Here is a 24883-nt window from a genome sequence, read left to right on the forward strand (position 1 = left end):
TTCTCAAGCCTGAGAGCTCCCCGGCTAAGTCTGGCTCGGGGAAGCCCTCTAAGCCATCCAAGGCCCAGCCTTTAGTATCCAAGTCTGTGGCCTTGGTTCCGACTCCACCGGAGTCTAGTTCGGCTCCGTCCGGAGCCGATCCTTCCTTCTTGGAAGTTTTAGTATCGGTGCCTATCGGCACCAATACCCTGGCTTCGGTACCTTTGTCGGCTCCGGCTGGAGCCGATACCCTTGCTTCGAAGCCTGCGTCGGCTCCGGCTGGAGCCGACACATCTCTAACCCAGCTCGGAGCCGACAAGCTGTCGGCTCCAACTGGAACCGAAGGTTCTTCGGCTCCGATGGCTCCGTCGAGAAAGAGATCTAGGTCTCCTTCCCTGGAGTCTATCCACTTGGCTCCGGCCTCTCCCTTACTTTCGGGGTGGAGCCATCGGAGCCGATCCTCAAGGTCTTCCAGACTCTCAGACCATGACTTGGAGAGAGTGGTGAGTAGACTGCTGAAATCACAGGCACTGGCCCAGATGCTCCATAGCCCGTCTCAGCAGACGACCACTATTCCACACCCTCCAGAAATTCCTCCTTCTACTCTCCTTCAAAGCTCGGAGCCGGAGATTATTGGTACCATGACTGTTGGTGCTTCGGAGCCGATACCACCCCTTTCGGCTCCGTCGTTTTCGACTCCTATCTCCTCCTTGCGACCTTCCTTGGAGGGATCCGGTCGTCGGGCTTCCCTGGTCGATTCTGAGGGGGCGAGTGGCATCGGACCCTTGTCCGACCCCGTTCTACCTCTCGGAGCTTCGGCCTTGGTTAGCTCGGCACCGACATCTGCTTCGGAGCCTTCCCTTTCGGTGGGGCCCGGGGATTCCTGTTTCTTCAGAGCGGGAGCTCTCGGTCCTCCCCGGGAGGGGAGCATTCGAGGTGATGAGGAGTGTGCTGGCCCCCGAGCTCAGTCAGCAGTCGGTTCCTTTAGCTCCTCCCTCTACGGTGCCTGTAGATATCTCTTCCCACTCTCTTGCTCCCTGACCCAGAGATCCATCGCCCCAGGTTTCCCCATTGGGAAGAACTTCCTCTTCCGAGGTTTCTCCTGATCCTTCAGGGGAACCCCCGCGTAAGAGGACCTGCAAGAGGAAGCACTTAGACTCCCCTGAGTCTACGACATCAGATACCGATTTAGATTAGTCGGAGGGGTCCCCAAGATCCCCCTCTGATGATGTCTCCTTTTCAGACATCCTTGAACTAATGAAACAGAGGGGGAACTGGCCCTCCATTAATCCCTCCGAGGATGAATCGGTATACCTGGAGGCTTTTGGATCTCGACCCTCTACCTCCTGGGTGTCTCCGCCTTTCGACCCCCTCATGGACGTGATAGCTCGAAAGGCGTGGGCATCTCCTGATTCTGTGGAACCAGTCCCCAGGAGGCCTTCTAAATTTATCATGGCCCCCACTGAAAAACAGTTTCTCACTAAAGGTGTCCCGGTTGATGCCATGGTGGTGGCGGCCGCCACCAAGAAGGAACTTGCAGATCCTTCCGTACCAGTCCACCCTCCTAACAAGGAGTCTAGGACCATGGACAGGTATGGTAAGCGGATGTTTTCCTCAGCGACCTTTGCTATGCGTTCGCTGAATTATTTATGTCACTTCACCCGACTTCAAAGAGATATCCTCAAAGAATTGGGTGAAGTAGTACAGGATCAGTCAGCTGCAGGGGCTCAAGAGAAGATTGCCTCTCAGCTGGGAATCCTAAATTCCATAACTAACTCCTCCATGCGGCTCATTTCTTATGCAGCCGATGGGGCGAGTAGAGCCGCAGGCACAGGAGTGGCTCTCGGACGTCAGTCCTGGATGCGGCTTTGCAATTTTGCAGACCCTTTTAAGGCGTCCTTCACAAACTCTCCCTTTGATGGGACAACTTTGTTTGGCCCTCAGGTGAAGGACACTTTGACCAGGTGCGAGCAAGACGGCAAGACTCTTTCTGCTGTAGGAGTCCGTTTCTCCACCCCTTCTAGACCTTACCCCAAAGGTCAGAAGGGAGGGAAAATGTGGTTCCGAAAATCACAGGGAGTCACGCCTGACGCACGTGGTCAGTTTACCCCCAGAGGCAGAGGGGGTAATAACAGACGCCACCCTAGGGGCAGAGGGGGTCCGCAGAACCAGGGCAGCAGAGAGCCTCTCTCTGACGAGCCCTTCCAGCATCCCTGAGGTGTTGCCCGACTGCCCACCCTTGGAGGCAGTCGGGGGGGAGATTGTCGCTGTACCCAGAAGCCTGGCTATCCCTCTCTCAAGACAAATGGGTACAGTCGATCATATCCGAGGGTTATAAAATACCTTTCGAGAAAAGCCACTTCCCTCAAAAAGGATCCATTCCAGACGTTCCACCCGGTCTAAGGGAAATTGCAAAGCTAGAGGTTTCAAAGCTTCTAGAGAAAAGGGCCATCCAGCCAGTTCCAACAGATCATTTAGAATCCGGAATCTACTCAAGGTTGTTTTTGGTCCCCAAAAAGACGGGAGGCGAGGCTAAACAAGTCTGTCAAAAAGGCAAGATTTCGGATGGTCACACTTCAATCGATTTTGCCCTTTCTGGGCAAAAACAACTGGATGTGCTCCATAGACCTTCAAGATGCGTACTATCACATAAAAATCCACAGACGCTCCAGAAGGTTTCTCAGCTTTTGGCTGGGAACCAGTCATTTTCAGTTCAGAGCCCTGCCCTTTGGTCTCACTACAGCCCCCAGAGTGTTCACCAAATGCATGGCAGTGGTCACGGCTCACCTGAGACGTCAGGGATTCCAGGTGTTTCCGTACCTAGACGACTGGCTCCTCTCAGCCACCACCAGGCATCAACTTCTCCAGGCCAGGGATTACACTCTACGTCTCTGCAGTCAGTTAGGGATTTCAGTCAACTTCGAAAAGTCTTCCTTATCGCTTTGCCAATCTATTACCTTTATAGGCACAGATCTAGACACTACTCGGATGTCAGCAAACCTAACAAACCAAAGAATCCTGGATATCCAAAACCATGTTCGGATGATCCTGTTCAGCAAAAAGGTACAAGCCAGGTTGGTCCTGAAAGTGTTAGGCCTTATGGCAGCTGCCATCACACTTCTTCCTCTGGCCCGTTTTTACATGCGTCTCCTGCAGTGATGTTGTTTACCCAATGGTCCTTCCAGCAGTTACCCATGCGTCACAAGATTCTTGTGACACAGACCTGCAAGAGCCATCTATCCTGGTGGACTTCTTCCCCCCTAGTCCATCAGGGCAGACCATTTGTCCCCTCGGCCTCGGTAGCCACGGTCACTTCGGATGCCTCCCTGATCGGGTGGGGGGGCATTATCAGGGCAGGATGGTCCATGGCACGTGGCAACTGTTCGAATACCACCTGCACATAAATGTCCTAGAGATGAGAGCAGTGCTTTTAACGTTGCAAGCCCTCAATGACTTTCTTCCCTTAGGGACAATTGCAGTTCACACGGACAATATGTCCGTGGTATGGTACATCAACAAACAGGGCGGGACCAAGTCCTATCCTTTGTGTCGAGAAGCTCTCAGACTTTGGCAATGGGTGATCTCCTCTCATCGGTTTCTGATAGCAAAGCATATCCCCGGGAAAACCAACATCATAGCGGACAGATTGAGCAGAGCTATACTCATGCCTCACGAGTGGTCTCTCAAACAATCTATAGTGGAAGAGATTTTTCAGAAGTGGGGCCGCCCATGCTGTGACCTTTTTGCTACACCCCAAAACAGCAAATGCCCAGACTTCTTCTCTCTCTTTCCACTTCCGGGCCATCCCCCCAGAGATGCTTTAACCAAGGATTGGCCCTGGGGACTTCTTTATGCCTTTCCCCCCCTTTCTGTTAATACCTCAAGTTCTTCAGAAAGCTACCGTCTTGAGAGCCAAGATGATTCTCATTGCCCCTTACTGGCCTCGACAAATTTGGTTCCCATTCCTTCATCGCCATCTCTTGGTGCAGCCTTGGCATCTGGACCCAGTTCCAGATCTTCTGACCCACCAGTCGGGTCAACTGCACCGGTCCATTTGTTCCCTCAACCTCACCGCTTGGTTGCTCCACTTCCTTCCTTAGCCAGGCTTCCTATGATCTCTAACCCCGTTAGAGATATCATAGTAGCTTCTTTAAAGTCCTCCACCAGAAAGATTTATTCTAGTAAATGGCAACGTTTCTCCTTTTGGGCAAAGTCTAAGAACATAAACCCTTTTACTGCCCCTATTCAGTCAGTCTTGGACTTTCTAGCTGAAATTTTTCACTCCGGTTCTTCGTCTTCCACAGTTAAAGTCCAGTTGGCAGCAATCTCGAATTTTCATGTCGGATTTGCAGACCAGAACATTATGTCTCACAAACTCTGTAAAGCCTTTCTTAGAGGGGTATTCCTACTTAAACCCCCTGTTAGGGATCCTCCACCGCAGTGGAACCTAAATTTAGTGCTGGCATCCTTGATACTCCCCCCTTTCGAACCAGCTGCTACATGCTCATTAAAATTTCTTTCTTGGAAAACACTCTTTCTAGTTGCTATTACCTCGGCTAGGAGAGTGTCTGAACTTCATGCTCTCTGTGTTCGTCCCCCTTACTTGGTCTTCACAAGGATAGAGTATCCTTGAGAACCAATCCATCCTTTTTGCCCAAGGCTGCTTCTAAAACAAATTTAAACCAATCTATTGATCTTCCAGTATTTTTCCCCAATCATTCTGACAGGGCGGAACAAAGATTGCATTGCCTAGATATTCATCGCCAACTCAGATAATACTTGGACAGAACAAAACAATTTAGGAAGTCTGATCAGCTTTTTCTTTCTTATGCTGAAAATAAGAAAGGTCTCCCTGTTTCTAAAGTGACCTTATCCAGATGTCTGTTTTCCACTATTTCGGACATTTATCAGCTAAGGGGCAAACAACTGATCTCAAAACATAAAGCACATTCTACCAGAGGTCTAGCCACATCTACAGCTTTTCAGGCTAGGCTACCCTTAGACACTATTTGTGCAGCATCCACTTGGGCCACTCCTCATACCTTCGTTTCTCACTACAAATTGGATTTGACCGCCAGGGACAGGGCAAGTTTTGGTTCCACAGTTCTCAAGAGTCTGTTCCATTGAGCCACCCAGGATAGAGGTGCTAGGGACGCGGTCCCATCCAGCAAGAATGAAGGCGAGATTGACAACTTAACATTTAGAAGTTATGTACCTACCATAACGTTCCATGTTAGTTGTCTTCTCTCGCCTTCTTTCTTGCGTCCCTCCCTCCTGTCCCCCTAGCCTGGACAGACCTTGAACTTCCTTCTTCTCTGGGAGATTGTTCTTCCTTGGACACTAGTTAGCTCTGGACCTTAATTACCTGGGTTCCCCTTACAGCCTTCTCAGGTTAGTTGTTGTTCTTTCCTTTGGAAGAAGATTATGGGCAGTTTTTTCCTCTAGATACCAAACGAGATCTGGGTAATCACCGCCTTGCATCATGGGATATGGGGCTGCCTCGAGCTGGTAAAAGTGACTCTCGAGCTTAGCAAGTGCCGAGTCGGAGCCGAGGATCGACTCCGAACCCATCCAGCAAGAAAGAAGGCGAGAGAAGACCACTAACATGGAACTTTATGGTAGGTACATAACTTCTAATTTTTGACAGTATAGACCAACAAATGATGAAATTTAGAGAAATTAAAGTAAAAAAAAAACTAATTAGAGATCGTAAAGCATATAGTGAGGGGATTGCTTTCCCCCCACCCCCAAGCTCTCAAGTAGCAAAATCCAGCAATGCTGTTATGAATGAATTTTTGTACAACACAACAAACAGAAATAAACCATCACATGGTCTATCTGTCTCAAATGACAGTAGTGCACTTCCATCAGGTGAGGGGTCTATGCTACCCCCACAGACAATTGTGAACAATACATCAGCTAACGTTCAAAATTTTCAGCATTAAGCCAACCAATGCAATCTGAGATCAAAGAACAAGAAATCTCATTCCAGCAACAACTACAAAGGGAAGAATTGGAAATGCAGGAGGTGATATCACCTCTCATTGTACTAGCTTCCCCGACAATCAGTGCTGCAGATTTTGGACTAAGGAACATCCTCATGAATAATGATAAAGATTTCAAAATCTATAACTTTTCTGATGTGACTATAGATCAACCACTGGTGGAACTATTAGCCAAGGGGTAAACTTTTGTCCCCACCAGAAAAGCAGACTTAGTGAAAACATTAATTGACTTAAAAATATTTGTGCGTAAACTCAATTTGTCTATGCTCTTTGTTGACAATAGTATGGTTCAGTCTAGTGCGCATAGTACCTTTTGTCCCCCTTTAGACCCAACTTTACAATGTTTTGAACTCATTTGTGAGTTGGATTTATATAATGTTTTAGGGTTGGGTAGTAATCATAAGCAGAATAAAAGTAAGAATGTTCCATCTGTAAATGTCACTAGTGAACAACTGCATTCATTACAACTAATTCAAGAAGCCCCAGTGCGTATTATGGCCCCAGATAAGGGAGGGGGGCTTGTTGTCATGAATGTGGATGACTATGTCAATAAAATGGACCAAATAGTCCGAAGTTCCACATATCAGTTGGTTTCACGTAATGAGTTAAATCAAGCATACAGCAAAATAAAGTCTGATTTATATGAAATGTTGTTAGAAACCAGGATTACTACCGATTTGTTTAGATACTTATCTATGCCTTCCCCAAGGATACCTGTTTGTTTGGTATCCCCAAGTTACACAAAAATGTGAATAACCCACCTATGCGACCCTTGGTGGATGCTATGGCAAGTATTCCTTACCCTTGGGAGAAATGGGTAGACCAAAGGTTGAAGAAACATGTAACTCAAGAGAAATACATATGTAAATATTCTTGGTCGTTTTTGTCACAAATTAAGAATTTAGAATTCAATGCTGACTTCAATTTTTTAACAGTGGATGTGGTAGATATATATTCTTCTATCCCCCATGTGGAAGGCGTCTAACGAGTCAGTAGTTTCCTGAGAGCTAAAGCAGTAGTCCCTGATGAGGTGTCCTTCCTTAATAGAGGAAATGCTTGACATAATTTTGTATAACAAATTCATTTTATGCAATGACAAGTTATATGTTCAAAAAGCTGGTGTAGATATGGGGTCACCCTGTGGGGCAAGTTATGCCAATTTGGTAATGGCCTCATGGGAACAAGAATTTATCTTTAGTAAATAAGAAGTGAAACAGTACATCCATTTCTACACACGGTTTTTGGACAATATTTTTATCATTTTTGAAGGAAACGAGCAGCTAGTAAAGTAGTAGATTATTTCAACAGCACCACAGATTTCCTTTCCTTTACTTATGCATTTGAAATGTCCAGGATTTCGTACTTGGATGTGGATCTTAGTAAAGACATTGAAAGGAATGCATACATAGTGAAAATCTATAGAAATGCCACATATTCAAATTCCTTATTACATTATAGCAGTTGCCATCCATGGCACCAAAAGAAATCAGTGGTGAAGGGACAACTCGTGAGAGCTGCCCGTATGGTCATGCTGGACCAGGATTTCATGGATGAATTTAATAATTTGAGGTCAATGTTTGTTAGGAGAGGTTTCCCAGTGGACTTCTTTGAGTTTCTACTGGAAGAAGTAAAATATAAGAGAGAACAGGGGTTGTATAAACCCATTTTGTCCATCAGTTTGGTTTACAATGCGTTAAAGTAAGTGACAGAGAACTACAACAAAAAGTAGCATGGAATTTAAGCTTAATAACGCCCTATAGTAGTAATGCAAGGGAAATAATGTCAATTTTGAACAAAAATTGGGAAATAATTAGGAGAGACCCTCACCTTTCTGATAAGGTTAAAAGCAAATTTACAAGAGGGGGACTAATTTAAAGGAATTATTACAACATAAAAAAAACATCCCACAGTGGAAGTGTGGCATGTATAAATGCCAAATGTGTAACTGCTGTAAATACATGAGTACAGGACAAGACATTGAAGTTAAAAATGTCAGTTTTAAAATCAATATGAAGGATACTTGTCAGTCCAGGTTTGTGGTCTACTTAGCTCAGTGCCAATGCTGTGCAGCGTTTTACATAGGTAAAACGGATAGAAGGTTAAAAGAACGAGTATACGAACATCTATACAAAATAAGGACCCTTAACAGAGATAATGCACTATCAACAACATTCATTTTTGTTCAAAGCAATTGATTCAGTTGTTGATGATAGCCAGGGGGGCCTGCTTACACTCTTACTTGAGCAACGAGTTAAGTTGACAAATACGCACTGGGGCAATGCTTTACCTGGGCTTGAATGAGACAATATCTTTAAATAGTATCTTGAAGTTAAGAAATCTCAAATGTTAATTTGTGTATGCATTTTTACAAAATGTGTTTACATTTGTCATATCTGACTTCATTTGATTCGTATATGTAAGTTTCTGACATCTTAGTTAACTAAGCAACATTATATTTTGAGAGTCAATATGATAATTTGAGAATATGAGTATTATTAGTGTATGAATGTTTGCATATATATTTTTACCATTATTATAGGTAAAAATTCTGAAGGAAGGGTAGAGTTGAGGTGCTCTAAAATATTAGTTATATTTGTTTTTAAAAAAATGTTTTAAGCAGTAACAATGTGCATGTGCCTTTAAGACGCCAGGTTTTAACTAGAAGTGTCATGTGACACAAAGGGTGTATATATTGTTTGTGTTGAAGTTTGTTCAGTTTCTGATGAAGTCTTGCCATATGTGCAAGACGAAAAGCGCTTCATTAAACTGAGAGAGAATTTGCTTTGGTGTTTTCAAGCTGTTTTTTTGTTTTTCAATAGTTTCTTTCTTTGGTTCCTGTTTGTTGGACACGTATATCTGTCATCTGGTATCTGAACAAATAAGGAGGAACCAGATCCTGTCCTCTGTGTCAGGAGGTCACGAAGATTTGGCAATGGGCAATTTCATCTGGAAGCAACACACACATATCCTAGTCTTCCTCACAAGTGTTCCCTAAATCCAGGAGATGCCACTCAGATTTTTTTTTTGGTGCTGGGGCACTCACTGTTGCAATGTTTGTTTCTCCATCCATCACCAAGCACAGCAGCTATGCCTTAGTTCCTCCACAGAGGCAGTCACCTGGTGATGCTGTTCCATACGCTTGGCCCTCAAGTCACCTGTATGTGTAACCTCTTATTCCTTTGATAATAAAGTTACTCCAGAGGCTACCTGTTGGAGAGTGAATGTGATACTCATGGTTTCTTTTGGACCCCATTAGGTGTGGTTCCAGTCCTTCGGTCTTGGATACCATTCTGGATCTAATTTCTCATTTGCTGGGCTTGGAATTCCTGACCTTTGGACACATATATTAACTGCATGGTTTCTCCAGTACCCCTGATGACCAGAGATCCAAAGCTTTCATACAGAGTAATTCATATTTTGTCATCTTCTCAGAAGATATCCACTCACAAAGTCCATGTTAGTAGGTGTAGATGGTTCACCTTTTAGGCTTCTTTTGAAGGCTTGGACCCCTTCTCAGTGCCATTGGAGGCTATGCTTGATTTTCTTGCTAACTTATTTAATTCATGATCTAGTAATTCCATGATTAAGCTGCAGTTGGCAGCTATTTCTAACTTTGACATTGACAGAGGTAATATGCCTTTGGTAGTGTTGAAGGTTTTTCCTCAAGAAGACCTTTTTATTGCAGCCTCCTGTCCAGGACCCTGTCCCTCCGTGGGACTTCCCTTTTATGTTTCACATAACTCCTTTTAAATCACCAACTATAATTTCCCTGAAGTTTTTTGTCGAGAGACTGTCTTTGTGGTGGCTGTTACTTCAGCCAGGAGTGTGTCAGAGCTGTAGGCTTTATCCTCGGTACCTCCATATCTAATCTTTCATAAAGACAGGGTATCTCTAGGACAGATCCTATATTTTCTTCTCTAAGATGACAACAGAAAATTTAAATCAGGCCATTCACTTACCTTAGTTTTTCCTTGAATTTTCAAACAAAAGAGAATATTTGCATTGTCTCAATGTTCATAGGCATTCAAGATTTTATTTGGATAGAACCAAGTCCTTGAAAGCCTACTTAGTGGTTTCTCTCCTTTTCAAAGGCATGGTTGGAAAAGCTAGTGGATAAGTCTTCTCTAAGTGGCTGTCTGATTGCATTTTATTTAGATAAAATTTGAAAGTAAAGGCTTTGCCTTGTAAATTGCAGGGTCATTCTCCTAGAGCTATAACTACATCTATGGCTTTTCTTTTAAGAGCTGCTATGGAATACATTTGTGCTGATCCTACTTGGGTGGGTCCCACATACCTTTGTATCCCACTATAAGCTGAATATTCAGTCAAGATGTGGAACTTCATTTGATTTTACCGTATTGCGGAATGTGCTCTTGTAGGACCTCCTTAGGGTGTAACTTGGCTTGGCAGTCCGCCTCCAGGTTGAACCCAGATGGAAAATAGAAATTCCAGCCATCTCTTGCCTATTTCTGTACCCTAATTGTAGTCATTCCTATCAGCAAAATCCTTTTCCATTCTCATGTTAGCCTAGGTCTTAGAATACTTTCTGGTACTTTATGAATATAATATTATATATGACTGATGTTCTTCTTAAGGATCTGCATCCAAAATCCCACTCTCCACTTATTCCTTGAGTTTCCCATCCTGTTTCATCATCATCACTTTCACCTTTAAATTAAGCTTTTTGCTTGTGTTTTATATATATATATATATATATATATGTATATATATATTTCCCCTTTATAATCTCAAAATACTGAAATCTCTAATTTCAGTATCCCGAGACCATAAAGGCGAAACTTCAAAATAGTGAAAGTGCATAAGCACGAATACGAATATCTCGAATCCACGCTTTATGCATTTACGCTACGTTACATGAAGTGTTCAGCTGGGATGGTGTCTGGAATTTAAGGTAAGTGAGTGTATGTGAGCGTTTTTGTAAGTTGTATGTGAGGGTTAGGGTAGGGAGGTGAAAGTATGAGTGCGAGTGTTGGATGTGTTGGTGTTTGTGTATATGTGATGTGTGTGTGTGTGCGCGCGCAGGACTGTAGAATGTCTGGGTGTGAGTTTTTTTTTTCTGTTTGTGAGATCTCAGAGTTGGTATATATAAGAAGGGTGGCGCAGGTGGGCTTGCCTGCTTACATGTAGTGCAGGGTTTTGTATAGTTTGTGTGGTGTGGGTAGAATGGTGAGTGTGTTGTGTATGGTGTATGTATGTTCGTGATTGTGTGTTTCATGCTTTTGGGTTTCGAGATTGAGTCGTTCGCCTTTATAGTTTAGAGATACTGAAATTCAAGATTTCAGTATTTCGAGATTATAAAGGGGAACTGTGTATATATATATATATATATATATATATATATATATATATATATATATATATATATATATATATAAATATATGAGCCTTAATTGTGTAGCTCTAAAATATCCCTTCAAAACAGGTAATCCTAAACCACTTTGTTCTATTGGAAGGATCAGCTTTATGCCACTTGATCCTTGCCCTATTCCCCTCCCAGATAAATTCCTTTAACTCTTTATTAATTGCCTGGGCCAGAAGGGAAGTCAGTACAGTGATACTGGAAGATTCCTTCTGAATCTTCAGAACTACACTGGATATTACTGCAAAATGGTGAAAAAGCATACAGGAACATTCCTGTTCAAAGAAAAAAAGAGCATCCCCTTGCAAGTCTTCTTGCATGGAGTCCTGGAACAGAATATTGACAGCTGACTGTTCAGAGAGGAGACAGAGATTTACCCAAGGAACTCCCCACAGATGGATGAAGCTTTGGAAGACTCCCCTGATCTAGTTTTCATTTGTGAGTGTCTGCCCTGGTCCTGTTCAGCTTTTATGCCACACAGTTTTGCTCTGATGGAATGCAGGATGCCTGTAAAGTGACACTGTGTTGTGAATTTATATCCTAGTCTAATATGGCTAGTTTGCAAAGGGATATGACCTGGTCCCCCCTTCCTTGTTGAAGTCCCACACAACTGCGGTATTGTCTGATAACCACTTGATGAAGTTCCAGAGACCAAAGAGGGTTCAGAGAGTTGAGTGCCTTGATCAGGACAAACATCCCCTTAGCATTTATGTGCTTGCTTCTGTCCTTGCTGTCCTACACTCTCTGTACTTTTATTCCTCCTGAAACTGCTTCTCAAGCAAAGATCAAGGCATCTCTGGTGCCTGACTGCTTTGGAGCAGGAAGAGAGAAGGGGAGACCTGGATTTAAAGATATCTGTTGTCCTCAGCACTGGAACTTGAAAATATAAAAGGTGTTGGTGCTTAGACCAAAGATATTTCAGATGACGCTATATCTTTCTTATGTAGAGTCTTGCCAGGAGTATTATGAGAATCATAAATGCCATGAGACCCAAAATCCTGAAGTGTTCCCTCATAGTGACCTGAAGTCTTAGTGGGAAACTTTAGAAATAGATTTAGATCCAGATCTGTTTTTTCCTGTGGAAGAAAAACTCTGAATTAAGGTGTCCAGTCAATATCCCAGGAACATGATCATTTGTAAAGTAGTCAAGAAAGGCTTTTGAATCTTATCACAGCTTGAGTAAAAGATCTCTCACCCAACAGAGAGATTCCTGACACATTGAAAAAGACTCAGCAAAATAAGCAAGTCATCTAATTATGGCAAAATTCTGGATACTCTGTGGTCTGCAGTGAGCTATTACTGGAGCTAGGCATTTTATGAAGAGTCTTGGTACAGTGGATAGTAGAAAAGGGTAAGTCAGAGAACTGTTCATCTGATCCAGACAAGCGCAAAACCTTTAGAAATGTCTGAAGTCTGGATGAATGCAGATGTGAAAATAGGCATCTTTTAAGTATAGTGAACGAGGAAGAAGAGGTAGAAGGTTGTTTAGTGACATTATTTTGTATTTGGCAACTCTCACAAACGTGTTTAGGAAAGAAAGATCCAGAAATGGTCTCTACTATTTTCTTCCTTTGGCACTAGGAATATCCTTGAGTAAAAACCCTTCCCCACCTGCAAGTCGAGTGGAAACAGAAAAAGTCTTATCTGGAGGAAACAAAAAGTCTGATCTGGAGGATGACGAGTGACTCCCTGCAAAGGAGGAATTTTCTCCGACTGCCGTCTGTAACCTTGATGACTGATTTTCAGATCTCATTTGTCTGAAACTGTCTGTTGCCAAAGAGAAAAAAATGGAGATTTGGACTTTCTGTGGAAAAAAAGGGTCCAAGGTTGGAGGGGAATCACAAGGCCTCGTGAACAGTCATTCAGACTTGTTGAACTGTCCTTGGTTTTGATAAGATTTAGACTTCTTTTTGGAACCCCCTTACTATTCCTTCTTAACTCATTCACTCAAGTGGAGCTCAGTAAGTTTGTACTGCAACTTCCACTGGACGGAACCCAAGTCTTTTGACAGAATGAAATTACATCCTGACATTTCAAATAAATGTTCATATCTCTGGAACCATAGGGATTATGAAAGAAGTATAAATGGCAAACTCTTCAGCACAAACTATTTTTATAGCCGTAGTGTTCTTTAGGTTCTAGGTTTTGCACCGAATTTTATAAGTCACAGTAAACAGTAATTATTAAATTTGTAATATTTTGTAAACAACTTAATATCTCAGCAGCCACTCAAGTTACACACACTATCAGCAGCACTTTATTCATGTTGCGGAGAGCTTTCATATGAGTCTAAGGATTTCTGTGTTATTTGGTTGCTGAGATATTTAGAAAAGTGTGAAAATTATATCTATATAAATCAATATCATGAAAACAGTTACTATCTATTTAACTGCACTAGATAGAGGTCAAATATTAATGCAATTGAATTTGCTATCATGTAAGCTTTAAGATTAAATTTTTTAAAACCTTGTACATAGCATGTTTTTGGAATTATTGATGCAAATATGAACAAGCAATATTTGATGCCCAGAGGCGTCAGTAGGAGTTAACTGCAGATGCACCTGGAGGCATTACTCAGATTAATGAGTTAAGCATCTGTTTATCTGTATTTTGTTGAGACAGTTGATTCTGCCTTTTGCCAAACTGGCAAACACCTTTATTGAATTGTCACTTAAGACAAAGGCAGTCATATCTTTATATAAAAGAAACTAAACCATATTAATGTTTCCAGTTACTACATTGTATATAATATATCCCTTTGTATAGGCTATCATCAATCCAACTTTATATAAATTGACCAATTCCTGCCTTCCCCAAAACCTTACTCCTTCTTCAAAACTTTATTCTACATACATTATTCCCAGAGTTTCCATTTTTTCTATGTAATTTGCTCCTACCCTTTTCTAAAGATCTTAGTTCTAGTTCTTTTTTCTCTGTTACAATATTCACTACCTCAGAAACAGTAGGTTTAGACTTTGATTTCCATTTTCTAGTAATTGCTTTTTTGACAGCCACCAGAATTAAACTTAAGGCCTTAATATGTCTAGGAAATTCAGTTCCTATGTCTCAGCTCAAAAAAATAATTTCCTTAGTTACATGCATTTACTCACACATTATTTCTAACAGAGTACTCTTTATGGAATTTTAAAGTCTGCTAACTCATTACATATGTTCCCAGCTGCCTCGTTCTTCCCCATCACACCGTCAATATTTGCTGTCTGCCTGAGGAAAAATTATTTGGAGTCCGCTTGGGGTATAAAATACTTATGCAAACACATCCAAGCAAAGATCCTTAATCTTCTAGACTTGCATATTTGAGAGCCATACAAATGTCCCCCCGTTGTTTCCTTGTGAATTGGTTATCCAACCTATCTTCCTAATTTTTCTATCCTCCTCTGATTGATTTCTCCAGTTATTGCACATTATGTTATATGCCCTACTAATTATCCATTGTTTAACCATAGCTTCTGTTCTATGTCCAATTGAAAACTCTACCAAAGCAAGTCTTTCACCTAGGATTCACTTTCGTTTTGCCTGCACTCTGATATCAACCCCTGATAGGGAAGGCATCTATAGCCTGCAGTTTAAATGTCTTCTTGTCTTCTCCCATTCTGTTACCTTTCCCTTTCTAGTTATTTGATCCAAATATCTTGGCTGCTTTGCCAGTTTTCTCTAGTAAATTCCAGCCCCCTCTTGCCTATTTTCTTAACCCCTAAATGCAGTCATCCATATTGATAAAATCTCCTTTCTCAATTCTTATGTTGGCTTAGTTCTTAGAATACTTTCTGCTACTTTATGAATATAATATACTGTATGGTTTTTGTTTTACCTTAAACGTCTGTTTCCTAATTTCTTGGATTTACCCCCTGCTTTATTATCATCCCTTTCTACTTTGAATTATAGCTTTCTGTTTGTGTTATGTATATGAGCCTTAACTATGTAGCTTTAAATCAGGTAATCCTAAACTACCTTGTTCTTTTGGAATGATCAACATATCCCATTGCTTTCCTTTTTTTTTGTCCACATGACCCTGCCCAGTGCCTACCTTTTCTTGCTTCCATTCAGTTCATTTTTTTCCATCATAATGGATGAGAGCCTTATGCTCCCTTTGTTCCCTTTCTGAGTTAAGAGCTAGCTTTGTGGTAATTCATTCAACAAAAGGTGAGAACCAGGCGATTGGACAAACTGAACTGCTTCCTGTCATATGAGCACCACCACCATATGTGGTCTTAATTTCCTCTGTCAGCTCATTGTTTTCTTTAAGCCATTGCCTAGGTGGCCCCTCCCATGCCTGTGTGCTCACCTGGGAATAACCTTCAGGCTTTTTGTAGTGCAGTCCAGCCTGGACCAAGAGCTACTACCAGCAATCTGTCAGCACTTCTTTTGGGGGTCAGTGACAGTGTCATAACTCCCACCAATGGGCAAGCAGATATTTACCAGTGACTTCCACCCTGTCTTAGACCATCCATTACATGAGACATTAATTGACCCAGGTCATCTATGTTGTAGTCAGGACTTTATCCCCCTACACCGGAGGGATGAAGTCTTTTTAAAAGCTTTTCACTCAGCATTTATGTCCCCATTCTCCAGCTTCCAGGGATATATTTTCCTCTTGTCCCTTTCAAGAGTGTTTTGGTCTTTGGAATTCAGCTGTGACCTGCCAGTATTTTTTAGTCCTTCTTGCACTGCCCTTCCTTTTTATGGACCTGTCTTTGCCACTTTAGTTATGTAAGCACCCCAAAAGTAACTGTGTTTTTTCTGAAGAAAATTATATGAGAAAATAATCTAATGGAGTTCCTTTTGTAGTCGTGAGGCGTTCAGTATTATAATCTTCTGCTTGAGATGGTGATGAAGATCTGGAAGTATGTAGATGACTACATATTTTTTCCAGAAGCAGTTGGCAATGCACTATTAGTCTTTCAGAATTTCATGAATGTTCCTTTTGCTGCTTGGCCATCACATGAGAAATTAAAGAAATTATTTTACTTGGTGTGTTATTTATTTCAGAATGCTCCATAAATTAAATTACACTACTTCACTTTGGTTACACAGTTCTGAAACAATTATGAATAAAGTTTTAATACTCCTTATGACTATTATTTATTCCTTTATTAAAGGTATTAAAAACAACAAATCTATCTTTGAATGACATGCTTATTGCATGAAAATGATTTACTCCAGTTCTTGCAAAAGTAATATTTTCTACTATTAAATTTCTGTAGACCTTAATCCATCTCGGGGGAGTGGGTGAGCCAATGCCTGTCTGAACACTCATGGGGTGAAAATCAGAGGAACTAATCCTAAACAGGTTGCATCACATCACAGAATGTATGTACATTTACAAGACTTGCACACGTCCAGAAAATCTGGAGAAACACCAGTTCACATAATCTATATCTTTGAGATGTGGGATGAAACCAGAGAACCTAGCAAAAAAAAAAAAACACTGCAGTTGAATCAGTTTACTTTTTCCAGCTTTGTACATGTCTCTAATGCCCACATGGTCTTTCCTTTTTTTTCACATCAGTAAGCATTTTCATTTTTTTTTAATTTGTGCAGTCCACCAATGCAGTATTTAACTATACCTGCCTACTGTGTATATTATGAATGGTTTGTGTAATAATAGTGTGTGAAATATTTCTGCATTTTTTCTTCACTGGACAGTTCACATAATCTACATCTTTGGGATGTGGGATGAAACCAGAGAACCCAGCAAAAAACACTGCAGTTGAATCTGTTTACTTTTTCCAGCTTTGTACATGTTGTTAATGCTCGCATGGTTTTTACTTTTTTCACATCACTAAGCATTTTCATTTTTTTTAAATTTTGCAAGCCACCAATGCAGAATTTAACTATACTGCTTAGCATATATACTACTGTGTTTGTTATGAATGGTCTGTGTAATAATAATTGAGTGTAAAATATTTCTGCATTTTTTTCTTCACTGGCCATCAGCTGTTGAGCATCTGAAGTGCCTGGGCGCCTCGATAGTTGATATCAGATTACCAGAGATGGAAGAGGCTCGGTTGTCCCATGTCATATGTATACTGAGTGAGATGAGGGCATGGCTGGAGCATGACTTCACTAAGCACTATAATGAAATGGTAAGAATATTTTCATAGTATAAAGTAAAACACCCTTATCTGACAAGCCGTATGTTTTATTTTGTGATTAAAAAAACAGGTATGGAAACTTCATATTACCATAGGCAGTGCCCTGAAATTCATGTTATCATAATCAGGAGGTGTTATGCTTTGAATCATAGTTACTAGACAGGCTAATGTGCTGTTGATGAGTCACTTAATATGCCACACAATGAATCCTGCAGGTCCTTGTGAATCTACATTGTGAACTCTTAAAAGAATAGAGATAACATGGATGTCATATACCAGGAAAATGGTGACCCAGTAGGGACATCAGTTATAAAGATCTCTTTGTTAAGCTGCAGCTGCATTTGTTCAGTTATAGATTGATTAGAATGAATTTAATTCTAATTTACCAATACCTTGATGATGAATGGTTAACTTCCATAATAGAGTTCATCTTTAGAATTCATAATTTTCTAACAAGAAACAGCAACTTATTAATACAATATAATTGAACTAGTACCCCCCTCACCTAACCCCAAAAACTTTTATGAACTTCTCTTAGGTGAATTACCCCCTATTAAGGGATGGCAGAGCTCATTTCCAAGCTCCCCCAAATCCAGAAAACACAGAAGCCTATGCAGAGGAGTACACAAAAGCCTTGTATGACCATGTAAACAACTGCATAGAAATGGCAGATCAGACTGCAAAAACAATCCACCCTGGTGTTAATAGGTTGTATAACAAAAGAAAGAAAATCCTGTTAAGTAAGATGGAATGTGCACAGCAGTGCAAAATCAGGGAACTAGTCAAGTCTCTGAAAGCAGACTTTGCGGTAGAAATAGCTTCACAAGGTAAGGATAACCATAAGGCAATTTTTACTTGTGTCTGCAATCTTAAGGGCAACACCCAGTAATGTACAGAATTAGTTGTAGATGGCATCACCTGTACTCAGATGGAAGATATAACAGATCTGCTGGCTGACAAATTCAACTCAAATTCCACCTCCCCATCACACCCAATTTCCCTCCCAGGAAATACCCTCCACCACTTCACCACCAATTTTCAACAAAGAACAGGTTGCCAGTGTGCTGTTTAAAGCAAAACAACATGGCTTCAATGGGGCCTGAATATATACTAGGTTGCCTCTTAAGCAGCTTAAATAAGGACTTAACAGGCCCATTAGGATCTCTGTTTAACCACAGCCTGTGGACTGGCTTTGTCCTGATAGAGTGGAGGACAACAACAGTCATCCCTCTATGTAAAGGAGGACCATCTAGTGACTCGGGAAATTACAGACCTGTAAGTTTGACTTTTCTTATCCGTAAGCCCATTGAAAGAATAATCATGGACCTGAAAATTAATGACATAGGAAACCTCCAAACACTGGACCTGACTCAATTCGGCTTTATCGAGGGTAGGTCATACCTTCTGAATCTGGTGGATTTCTTCAAGAAAGTCACTAAGGTCAAGGATGAGAGTAAAACAGTACACACCACCTATCTCAACCTGGCCAGTGGATCAGCATGAGATGAGCACTAAAATCTGTGGACCACCTAACTGCACTTTCTGTGAGTACTTGATGGAGTACAACTCATTTGAGTGCCCCTATCTTAAAATGATGGTGAAATCTTCAGCAGTTGGTAACTGTAATACTGAAAAAGTTGTATATAGGGCCAAGTGTAATGACTGCCCTACATTTTATGTGGGTAAGACTATGAATAAACTGAAAAGGAGAATTTTCAGGCCATCTTTCTGACATCAGACATGAATACAAGAGGAGCACCTTAGCCAAATACTTATAACACCCCAGACATTCTGATTTTAAATGTATTATTCTGGACTGTGTGGAGATGGATAAGCCTGAAGGGGACCTCAGTGGTGTTTTGGAGAAAAAATAATTGTGCTGGCAGCTGAAATTAAATACATTCAGAAAACCAGGACTTACTATTGCACTATTAAGAATGTTCATAGGTAGGTACTAGGCTATCTGCCCAAAGGCATTTATAAGCCTAGTCGGAATGTGTTGGCTTTCGCTGCCCCCTTAGATTAGTTCCCTGTGCCTCTGTCCAGTAGAGCCATTGAAGTGATCCTTGGGGTAAACTTTTTCCCATCCACTCGTCAAGGTTTCTCTTGAAGAGAGTTAGCGAAGAGCTCTGCCTAATGTAGATTGTAATCTTCCAGAGCATGGGAAGTCTCTGGGACAGGAATCTAGCCCTCCAGCACATCTTATTTATTGTTGTGGTGAGGTTTAGATCTCTGGAGTGTGTGGCTTGAGGGGATATGGTTTTCTTTAGGTGGAGCATGTCCATCAATTCTGGTTTGGACATGGCCTTGTATGTCAGGCAGAGATCACTTCTGAGTAGGCGGTATGCAACAGAGTACAGCTGGAGTTTCTTCAGTCGAGCTGCATAGGGCAGCTGCTTGAGGCCAGTGATCCTCTTGGTGAAGAACATCTGTGGTGGTGAAGAACATCTGTTGTCTTTCCAGTTGTTGCAGGTGTCTTGGAAGGTACATCCCAAATGGGGCATTGTACTCTATGATGGGTCTGATGAGTGTTGCATAGAGGGGCCCAATGACCTCTTTTTCGATCTGGATGCAAACCCTTTTGTGATTAGGTGGGCCACATAGAAGGATTTTCTAACCACTTTGGCAATGTGATTATCAAAGGAGAGGTTACTATCTACTTGGGTCCCCAGATCCCTTATTACGTCTTCCGTATTTAGGGGACTACCACCTATGTGGTAGTTTGTGGGTACTTTGTTTTTTCCAAAGGGGAAGACTATGCACTTTTTGGCATTTAGCTTGAGGCCATGGTTTTGACACCAGGTATCTGCCTCAGTGAGACCCTTTTGGAGGATGTCTTTGTCAGCCGGAGAGTCAATTATTGTGTTATAGTGTGTTGAATTTATGTAAGCTGCCACACAATCTATAAAGTTTTTTTTAGGGAATTTGTGAGGAAATATTTTTATGTACTAAAGGTACCAAAAATACTAAAAAATAATGAAAAATGATGTGTAGAATGTGTATAACTATATATATGTTTAGTTACTTTAACCTCAGTTCTGATTTGATTAGATTTAATATGCTCTTGCATCACAACAGAAATTTAAACAGTAGATTTCAAAACACACATTTTTTCATGCCACTATTGCCATAAAGTTTTGGTATAATTCCCCTATTTAGCATGCTGGTGCACACTAATGCACACACCTGTGCACTTTATATATTACTAGTTTACTTCATCTACTGATTTTCTGTATTTTTGTGTGTTTTTTCTACTGGTTTTCATTGTATAAACATGTTTTGAGGGCTGTAAACATAACTGTCATGACATATGGGAGTGGTAAGTACTAGGTAGCCTGTCTACCACAAGAGGAGTGGTTCTTGGCCTAGGAATTATAGTTTATTGACCATTCGGGAAGTTGTCCATCTCTTTCAACTTTGTGGTTTAAAAGACCACATCTGTGCTTGTTTCCCATCTTTCCTGTAACTAACCTACTGGAAAGCACTAGAAAGCCTTAAACTGATATAAGCCTTCTAGCTTAAAAGAGAGACTTTGGAGTGATTGAGTATCAGCTCTCTGTATTTTCTTGCTGTACTTAACTGTTTTCTGCCTAAACGCTGATTTTCCAGCACTTATTGTGATTTAAAAGCTTGTTTTTTTCACATATTGTACTTATTTGACTGCCTGCACTTTTAAAAAGTTGTTTTTTGTTTAAATAAATTATTTAACTGTTGTAGGCTACACACTAAAGTTAGGCTACACACTAAAGTGTGATAGCCTTTTCTGATCGCTTGTATTCATTTAAAGCTGTTTTAAGTGTACTTTTTACTGTTTTTACCTTATCTTTAAAAAAAAAAAAAAAAAAAAAAAATTCTTGTTTCCCGCCTTTCTAAGCTAGTATAGTGCAGTTTTCAGGCTAGTGCTGAATTCACGGCTGTTACAAGTTTCTGAGTTGCCCATACCTTACTTGGATTGAGGGAAGTTTCTCTGTTCACCTGTGAGAGAGGGGAACTTTGAGCAGCCATCTGTCCCTGGAGGAGTGGTTCCAGCCCAGAAGTTAGTAGTTTAAAAACCGTGTTTGCACGGTTTTGTGTGCCGGGCAGCACTGGTCAGCTAGGGTTAAATTATTCCCAGCTCCACTAAGTCTCCTCTTCAGTTTTTCACTTAAAACTAGTCTAACTTTCAACCTAAGCACTCAAAAAGCATCCTACAGTCCAGCACTTGCTCAGACCTAATAGCAAGCACTAATATACCCCGACACTTGACTGCCCAGCAGGGCAAGGCTCTTTATCCACCCCTCAACAACCAAGCGACCAAGCAGCTCACCCTACTATTCAGGCATGACCAAAGGGCAATTTCAGGTGTACTCTCCAGTCCAGTTGGTGAATCTGGGTATCCTGAGGCAATGTTACAACTGCCTCATGTACACAGACAGCCCTCTCCTTCTACCACAAAATACTAACATATGCGAGAGATGCAGTTATACAGCCAAACTGGAACTGACAGTCATGAGGAGAAGGTTAACACTTGCACCACACCTCCAGCCTCACATAGACCTACTAAACCAGCACTGGCAAAAAATACACATAAATACACAAAATCATACTCGGAGGTTCTAAATTAAAACCTGCAAAAGCATCAGAGAGCTCCAAAGCAGACACCCACAAAACCTGCACTTCCCGTCAAAAACCAGACAACACATAAAACACAAAATCGGTGTGCCGCACAATCGCAGCCCTTAAGGCGAAATAACATACCTAACACACTAGTAATAGGTGGCTTAATAGTCAGGCACACTGACACCGTACTCAATAGGCTGGACAAGGAGAAGGTTACTGTTAGCTGCCTGTCGGGAGCCAGAATCCGCCACATAACACAAGCACTCGGGTCACTCCAGAACAAGTACAAATATGATTCTGTCATTGTTCATGTTGGTGTGAATGACCTGAGATGACCTGGACTATATGAAAAGAGACATGGAAGAGCTCTCTAATCATGTAGCCCAGGCGGGTATGACTCTGACCCTGAGTAGCATCCTGCCCTCACCAAGAATGATACCTCAGTATAAAGAAAAAATTATCAATTTCAACAATTGGCTAAGCTTCTGGTGTCATTCAAAGGGGATCCATTGTCTGTCAGCCTGGAATGACATGCTCGACAAGCTGCGTTGCTTCGCAATAGACCGCTTGCACCTGTCACCCTTTGGCTTTCGAATATTGGCCAAGGCACTTGCTGCCCCCATAGTGCATTTTTTAGGCAATGCTCAAAATTCAAACCCACCTCTGTAAACAGCACAAGTAAAAAAATGAGGGTTATGCTACTCAACGCCAGGAGTTTAAATCTCAAAATGCATGTGCTCAAAGCACTCCTAAGTATGTAGAACGTCGACATCTGTGCAGTAACTGAAACCTGGTTCTAGGTTCCAGAGAGCACTCCAGCACTACCAGGCTACAACTTGTACTACACATTTCGGCCACAGAACACAGACCGAAACACAAAAGGAGGGGGTGTATCCATATTTATTCAAGGATACCCACACCTCCAGGTTAGTGGCGCAGCATGATACCTCTGAGATCATCCATGTGCAACTAACATCAGGCAAATCTGCAATGCAAATTGTGCCCTGCTACAGATCACCCTCCATGACCCAGGACTATCAACTCCGCCTTTCCTGGAGACACTGGAAAACATGAAGGTCTTACCGAACACCCTGATATTAGGAGATTTCAATTACTCTACCATTAACTGTGAAAACTACTTGAGTACAAACTCCCAGGCTCAGCCCTTCCTGGAATTTATCAACTCAAATGCCCTGGATCAGCTGGTAAACTCCCCTACCAGAGGCCACAGCATATTGGACCTGGTCATCACCAACATGGTCGACAGGTGCTCCGTACGGGAGGTCAAGCTGTCACTGGTTAGATCAGACCATAAACTAATCACCCTGGATGTCCACACCCCACCACCACCCCCAACCAAGGAAACCACAGTGAAAAACTTTTCTAAAGCAAACTTCATTTTACTTAAGGCAGAGGTGGTAAGTTTCACAGCCCCCACGCTAAAGGATAACACTACCCAAAATGCAGAATCCTTTACAATTGCACTCTGTGAGCACCTACAAGGATGCATGGATCGTGCCATCCCTAGCAAAACCAAGACTCTCTCCCCTAAGAGAAGGAAACCAGTCTGGTGGACCGCTGCCATAAACAGGTTATACAACAAAAGGAGGAAACTAGTTCAGAAAAAAGCAAATCCCAAAAAGGAAAGACATCCCTGATCAATATCAGTAAGAAACTAAGGTCCTTCATAAAATCATCCAAGGCTAACTTCGAAAGAAAAATAGCCAAGGATTCGAAAGATAACCACAAAGCCTTCCTTAGCTATGTCAAGAATCTAAGTGGCAGCTCGCAGATATGCCCTGAGATACTGCAAAGTAGCACAAAATATACTGAACCTACTGATATTGCCAACATACTGGCAGATAGATTCAGTGCAAACTTCACCTCCCTCTCACCTTCAAAAGGGCCCACAACAATACAGGAAAAGTGTAGTGTCCCGGAAATCACAGAAGCACAGGTGAAAACAGCCCTTTCAAAAGCCAAAAACACAGCATCAGTGGGGCCAGATGGTGTCCCAGGCTGCATCTTGCACGGACTACAGAACATACTAACCCCCCACCTAAACACGCTGTTCAGCCTCAGCCTCTCCACAGGCTACGTGCCCATAGAATGGCGCACAGCAATGGTTATTCCGCTCCGCAAAGGCGGGGCTACAACTGACCCTGGTAACTATTGCCCCATAAGCCTGACTAGCCTGGTCTGCAAGGCTATCGAGCGCATCATCATGGAACTCATTAACAAAGACATTGGGAACCTCCAAACACTTGACCTGACCCAGTTCGGCTTTGTTAAGGGCAGATCATGCCTACTAAACCTGGTTGACTTCTTCGGGACAGTTACCAAGGCCATAGATGAGGGAAAGGTGGTTCACACAGCCTACCTTGATCTCGCCAAGGCGTTCAACACCATTCCTCACTCAGGTATTATAGAAAAGACAGCCTGAACATAAACCCCTACGTCACAAGATGGGTTGCCAACTGGCTTACTGACAGAACTCACATGGTAACAATAGCGGGCTCCAGGTCCGACTCTAAACCAGTCACAAGTGGTGTCCCGCAAGGCTCTGTTCTGGGGCCCCTACTGTTCGGGATATATTTTTCAGAAGTACAGGCAAACACAGGAGAGGACTATGGCTAATCAAGTTTGCCGATGACAGCAAATTGGGAGCCATAATTGACTCTCCGGCTTGACACGGACATCCTTCAAAAGGCCTAACTGAGGCAGACACCTGGTGTCAAAGTCATGGCCTCAAGCTAAATGCCAAAAAATGCATAGTCATCCCGTTTGGGAAAAGCAAAACACCCATG

General features: G+C 42.0%; 1 protein-coding gene across 1 annotated transcript in view; it reads left to right on the forward strand.

Moving 5' to 3' along the window:
• Positions 1 to 24883, forward strand: part of LOC122791413 (fatty acid amide hydrolase-like) — a 1249544-nt gene that overhangs the window by 905819 nt on the left and 318842 nt on the right. The window contains exon 15 of the mRNA XM_044059161.1: positions 17320 to 17468. Within this exon, the coding sequence (XP_043915096.1) occupies positions 17320 to 17468 (149 nt within the window). The remainder of the gene's footprint in view (positions 1 to 17319; positions 17469 to 24883) is intronic.

This window comes from Protopterus annectens, chromosome 17.part0, assembly GCF_019279795.1.
Source record: "Protopterus annectens isolate FY-2018-M chromosome 17.part0, PAN1.0, whole genome shotgun sequence".
NCBI classification, from domain to species: Eukaryota; Metazoa; Chordata; order Ceratodontiformes; family Protopteridae; genus Protopterus; species Protopterus annectens.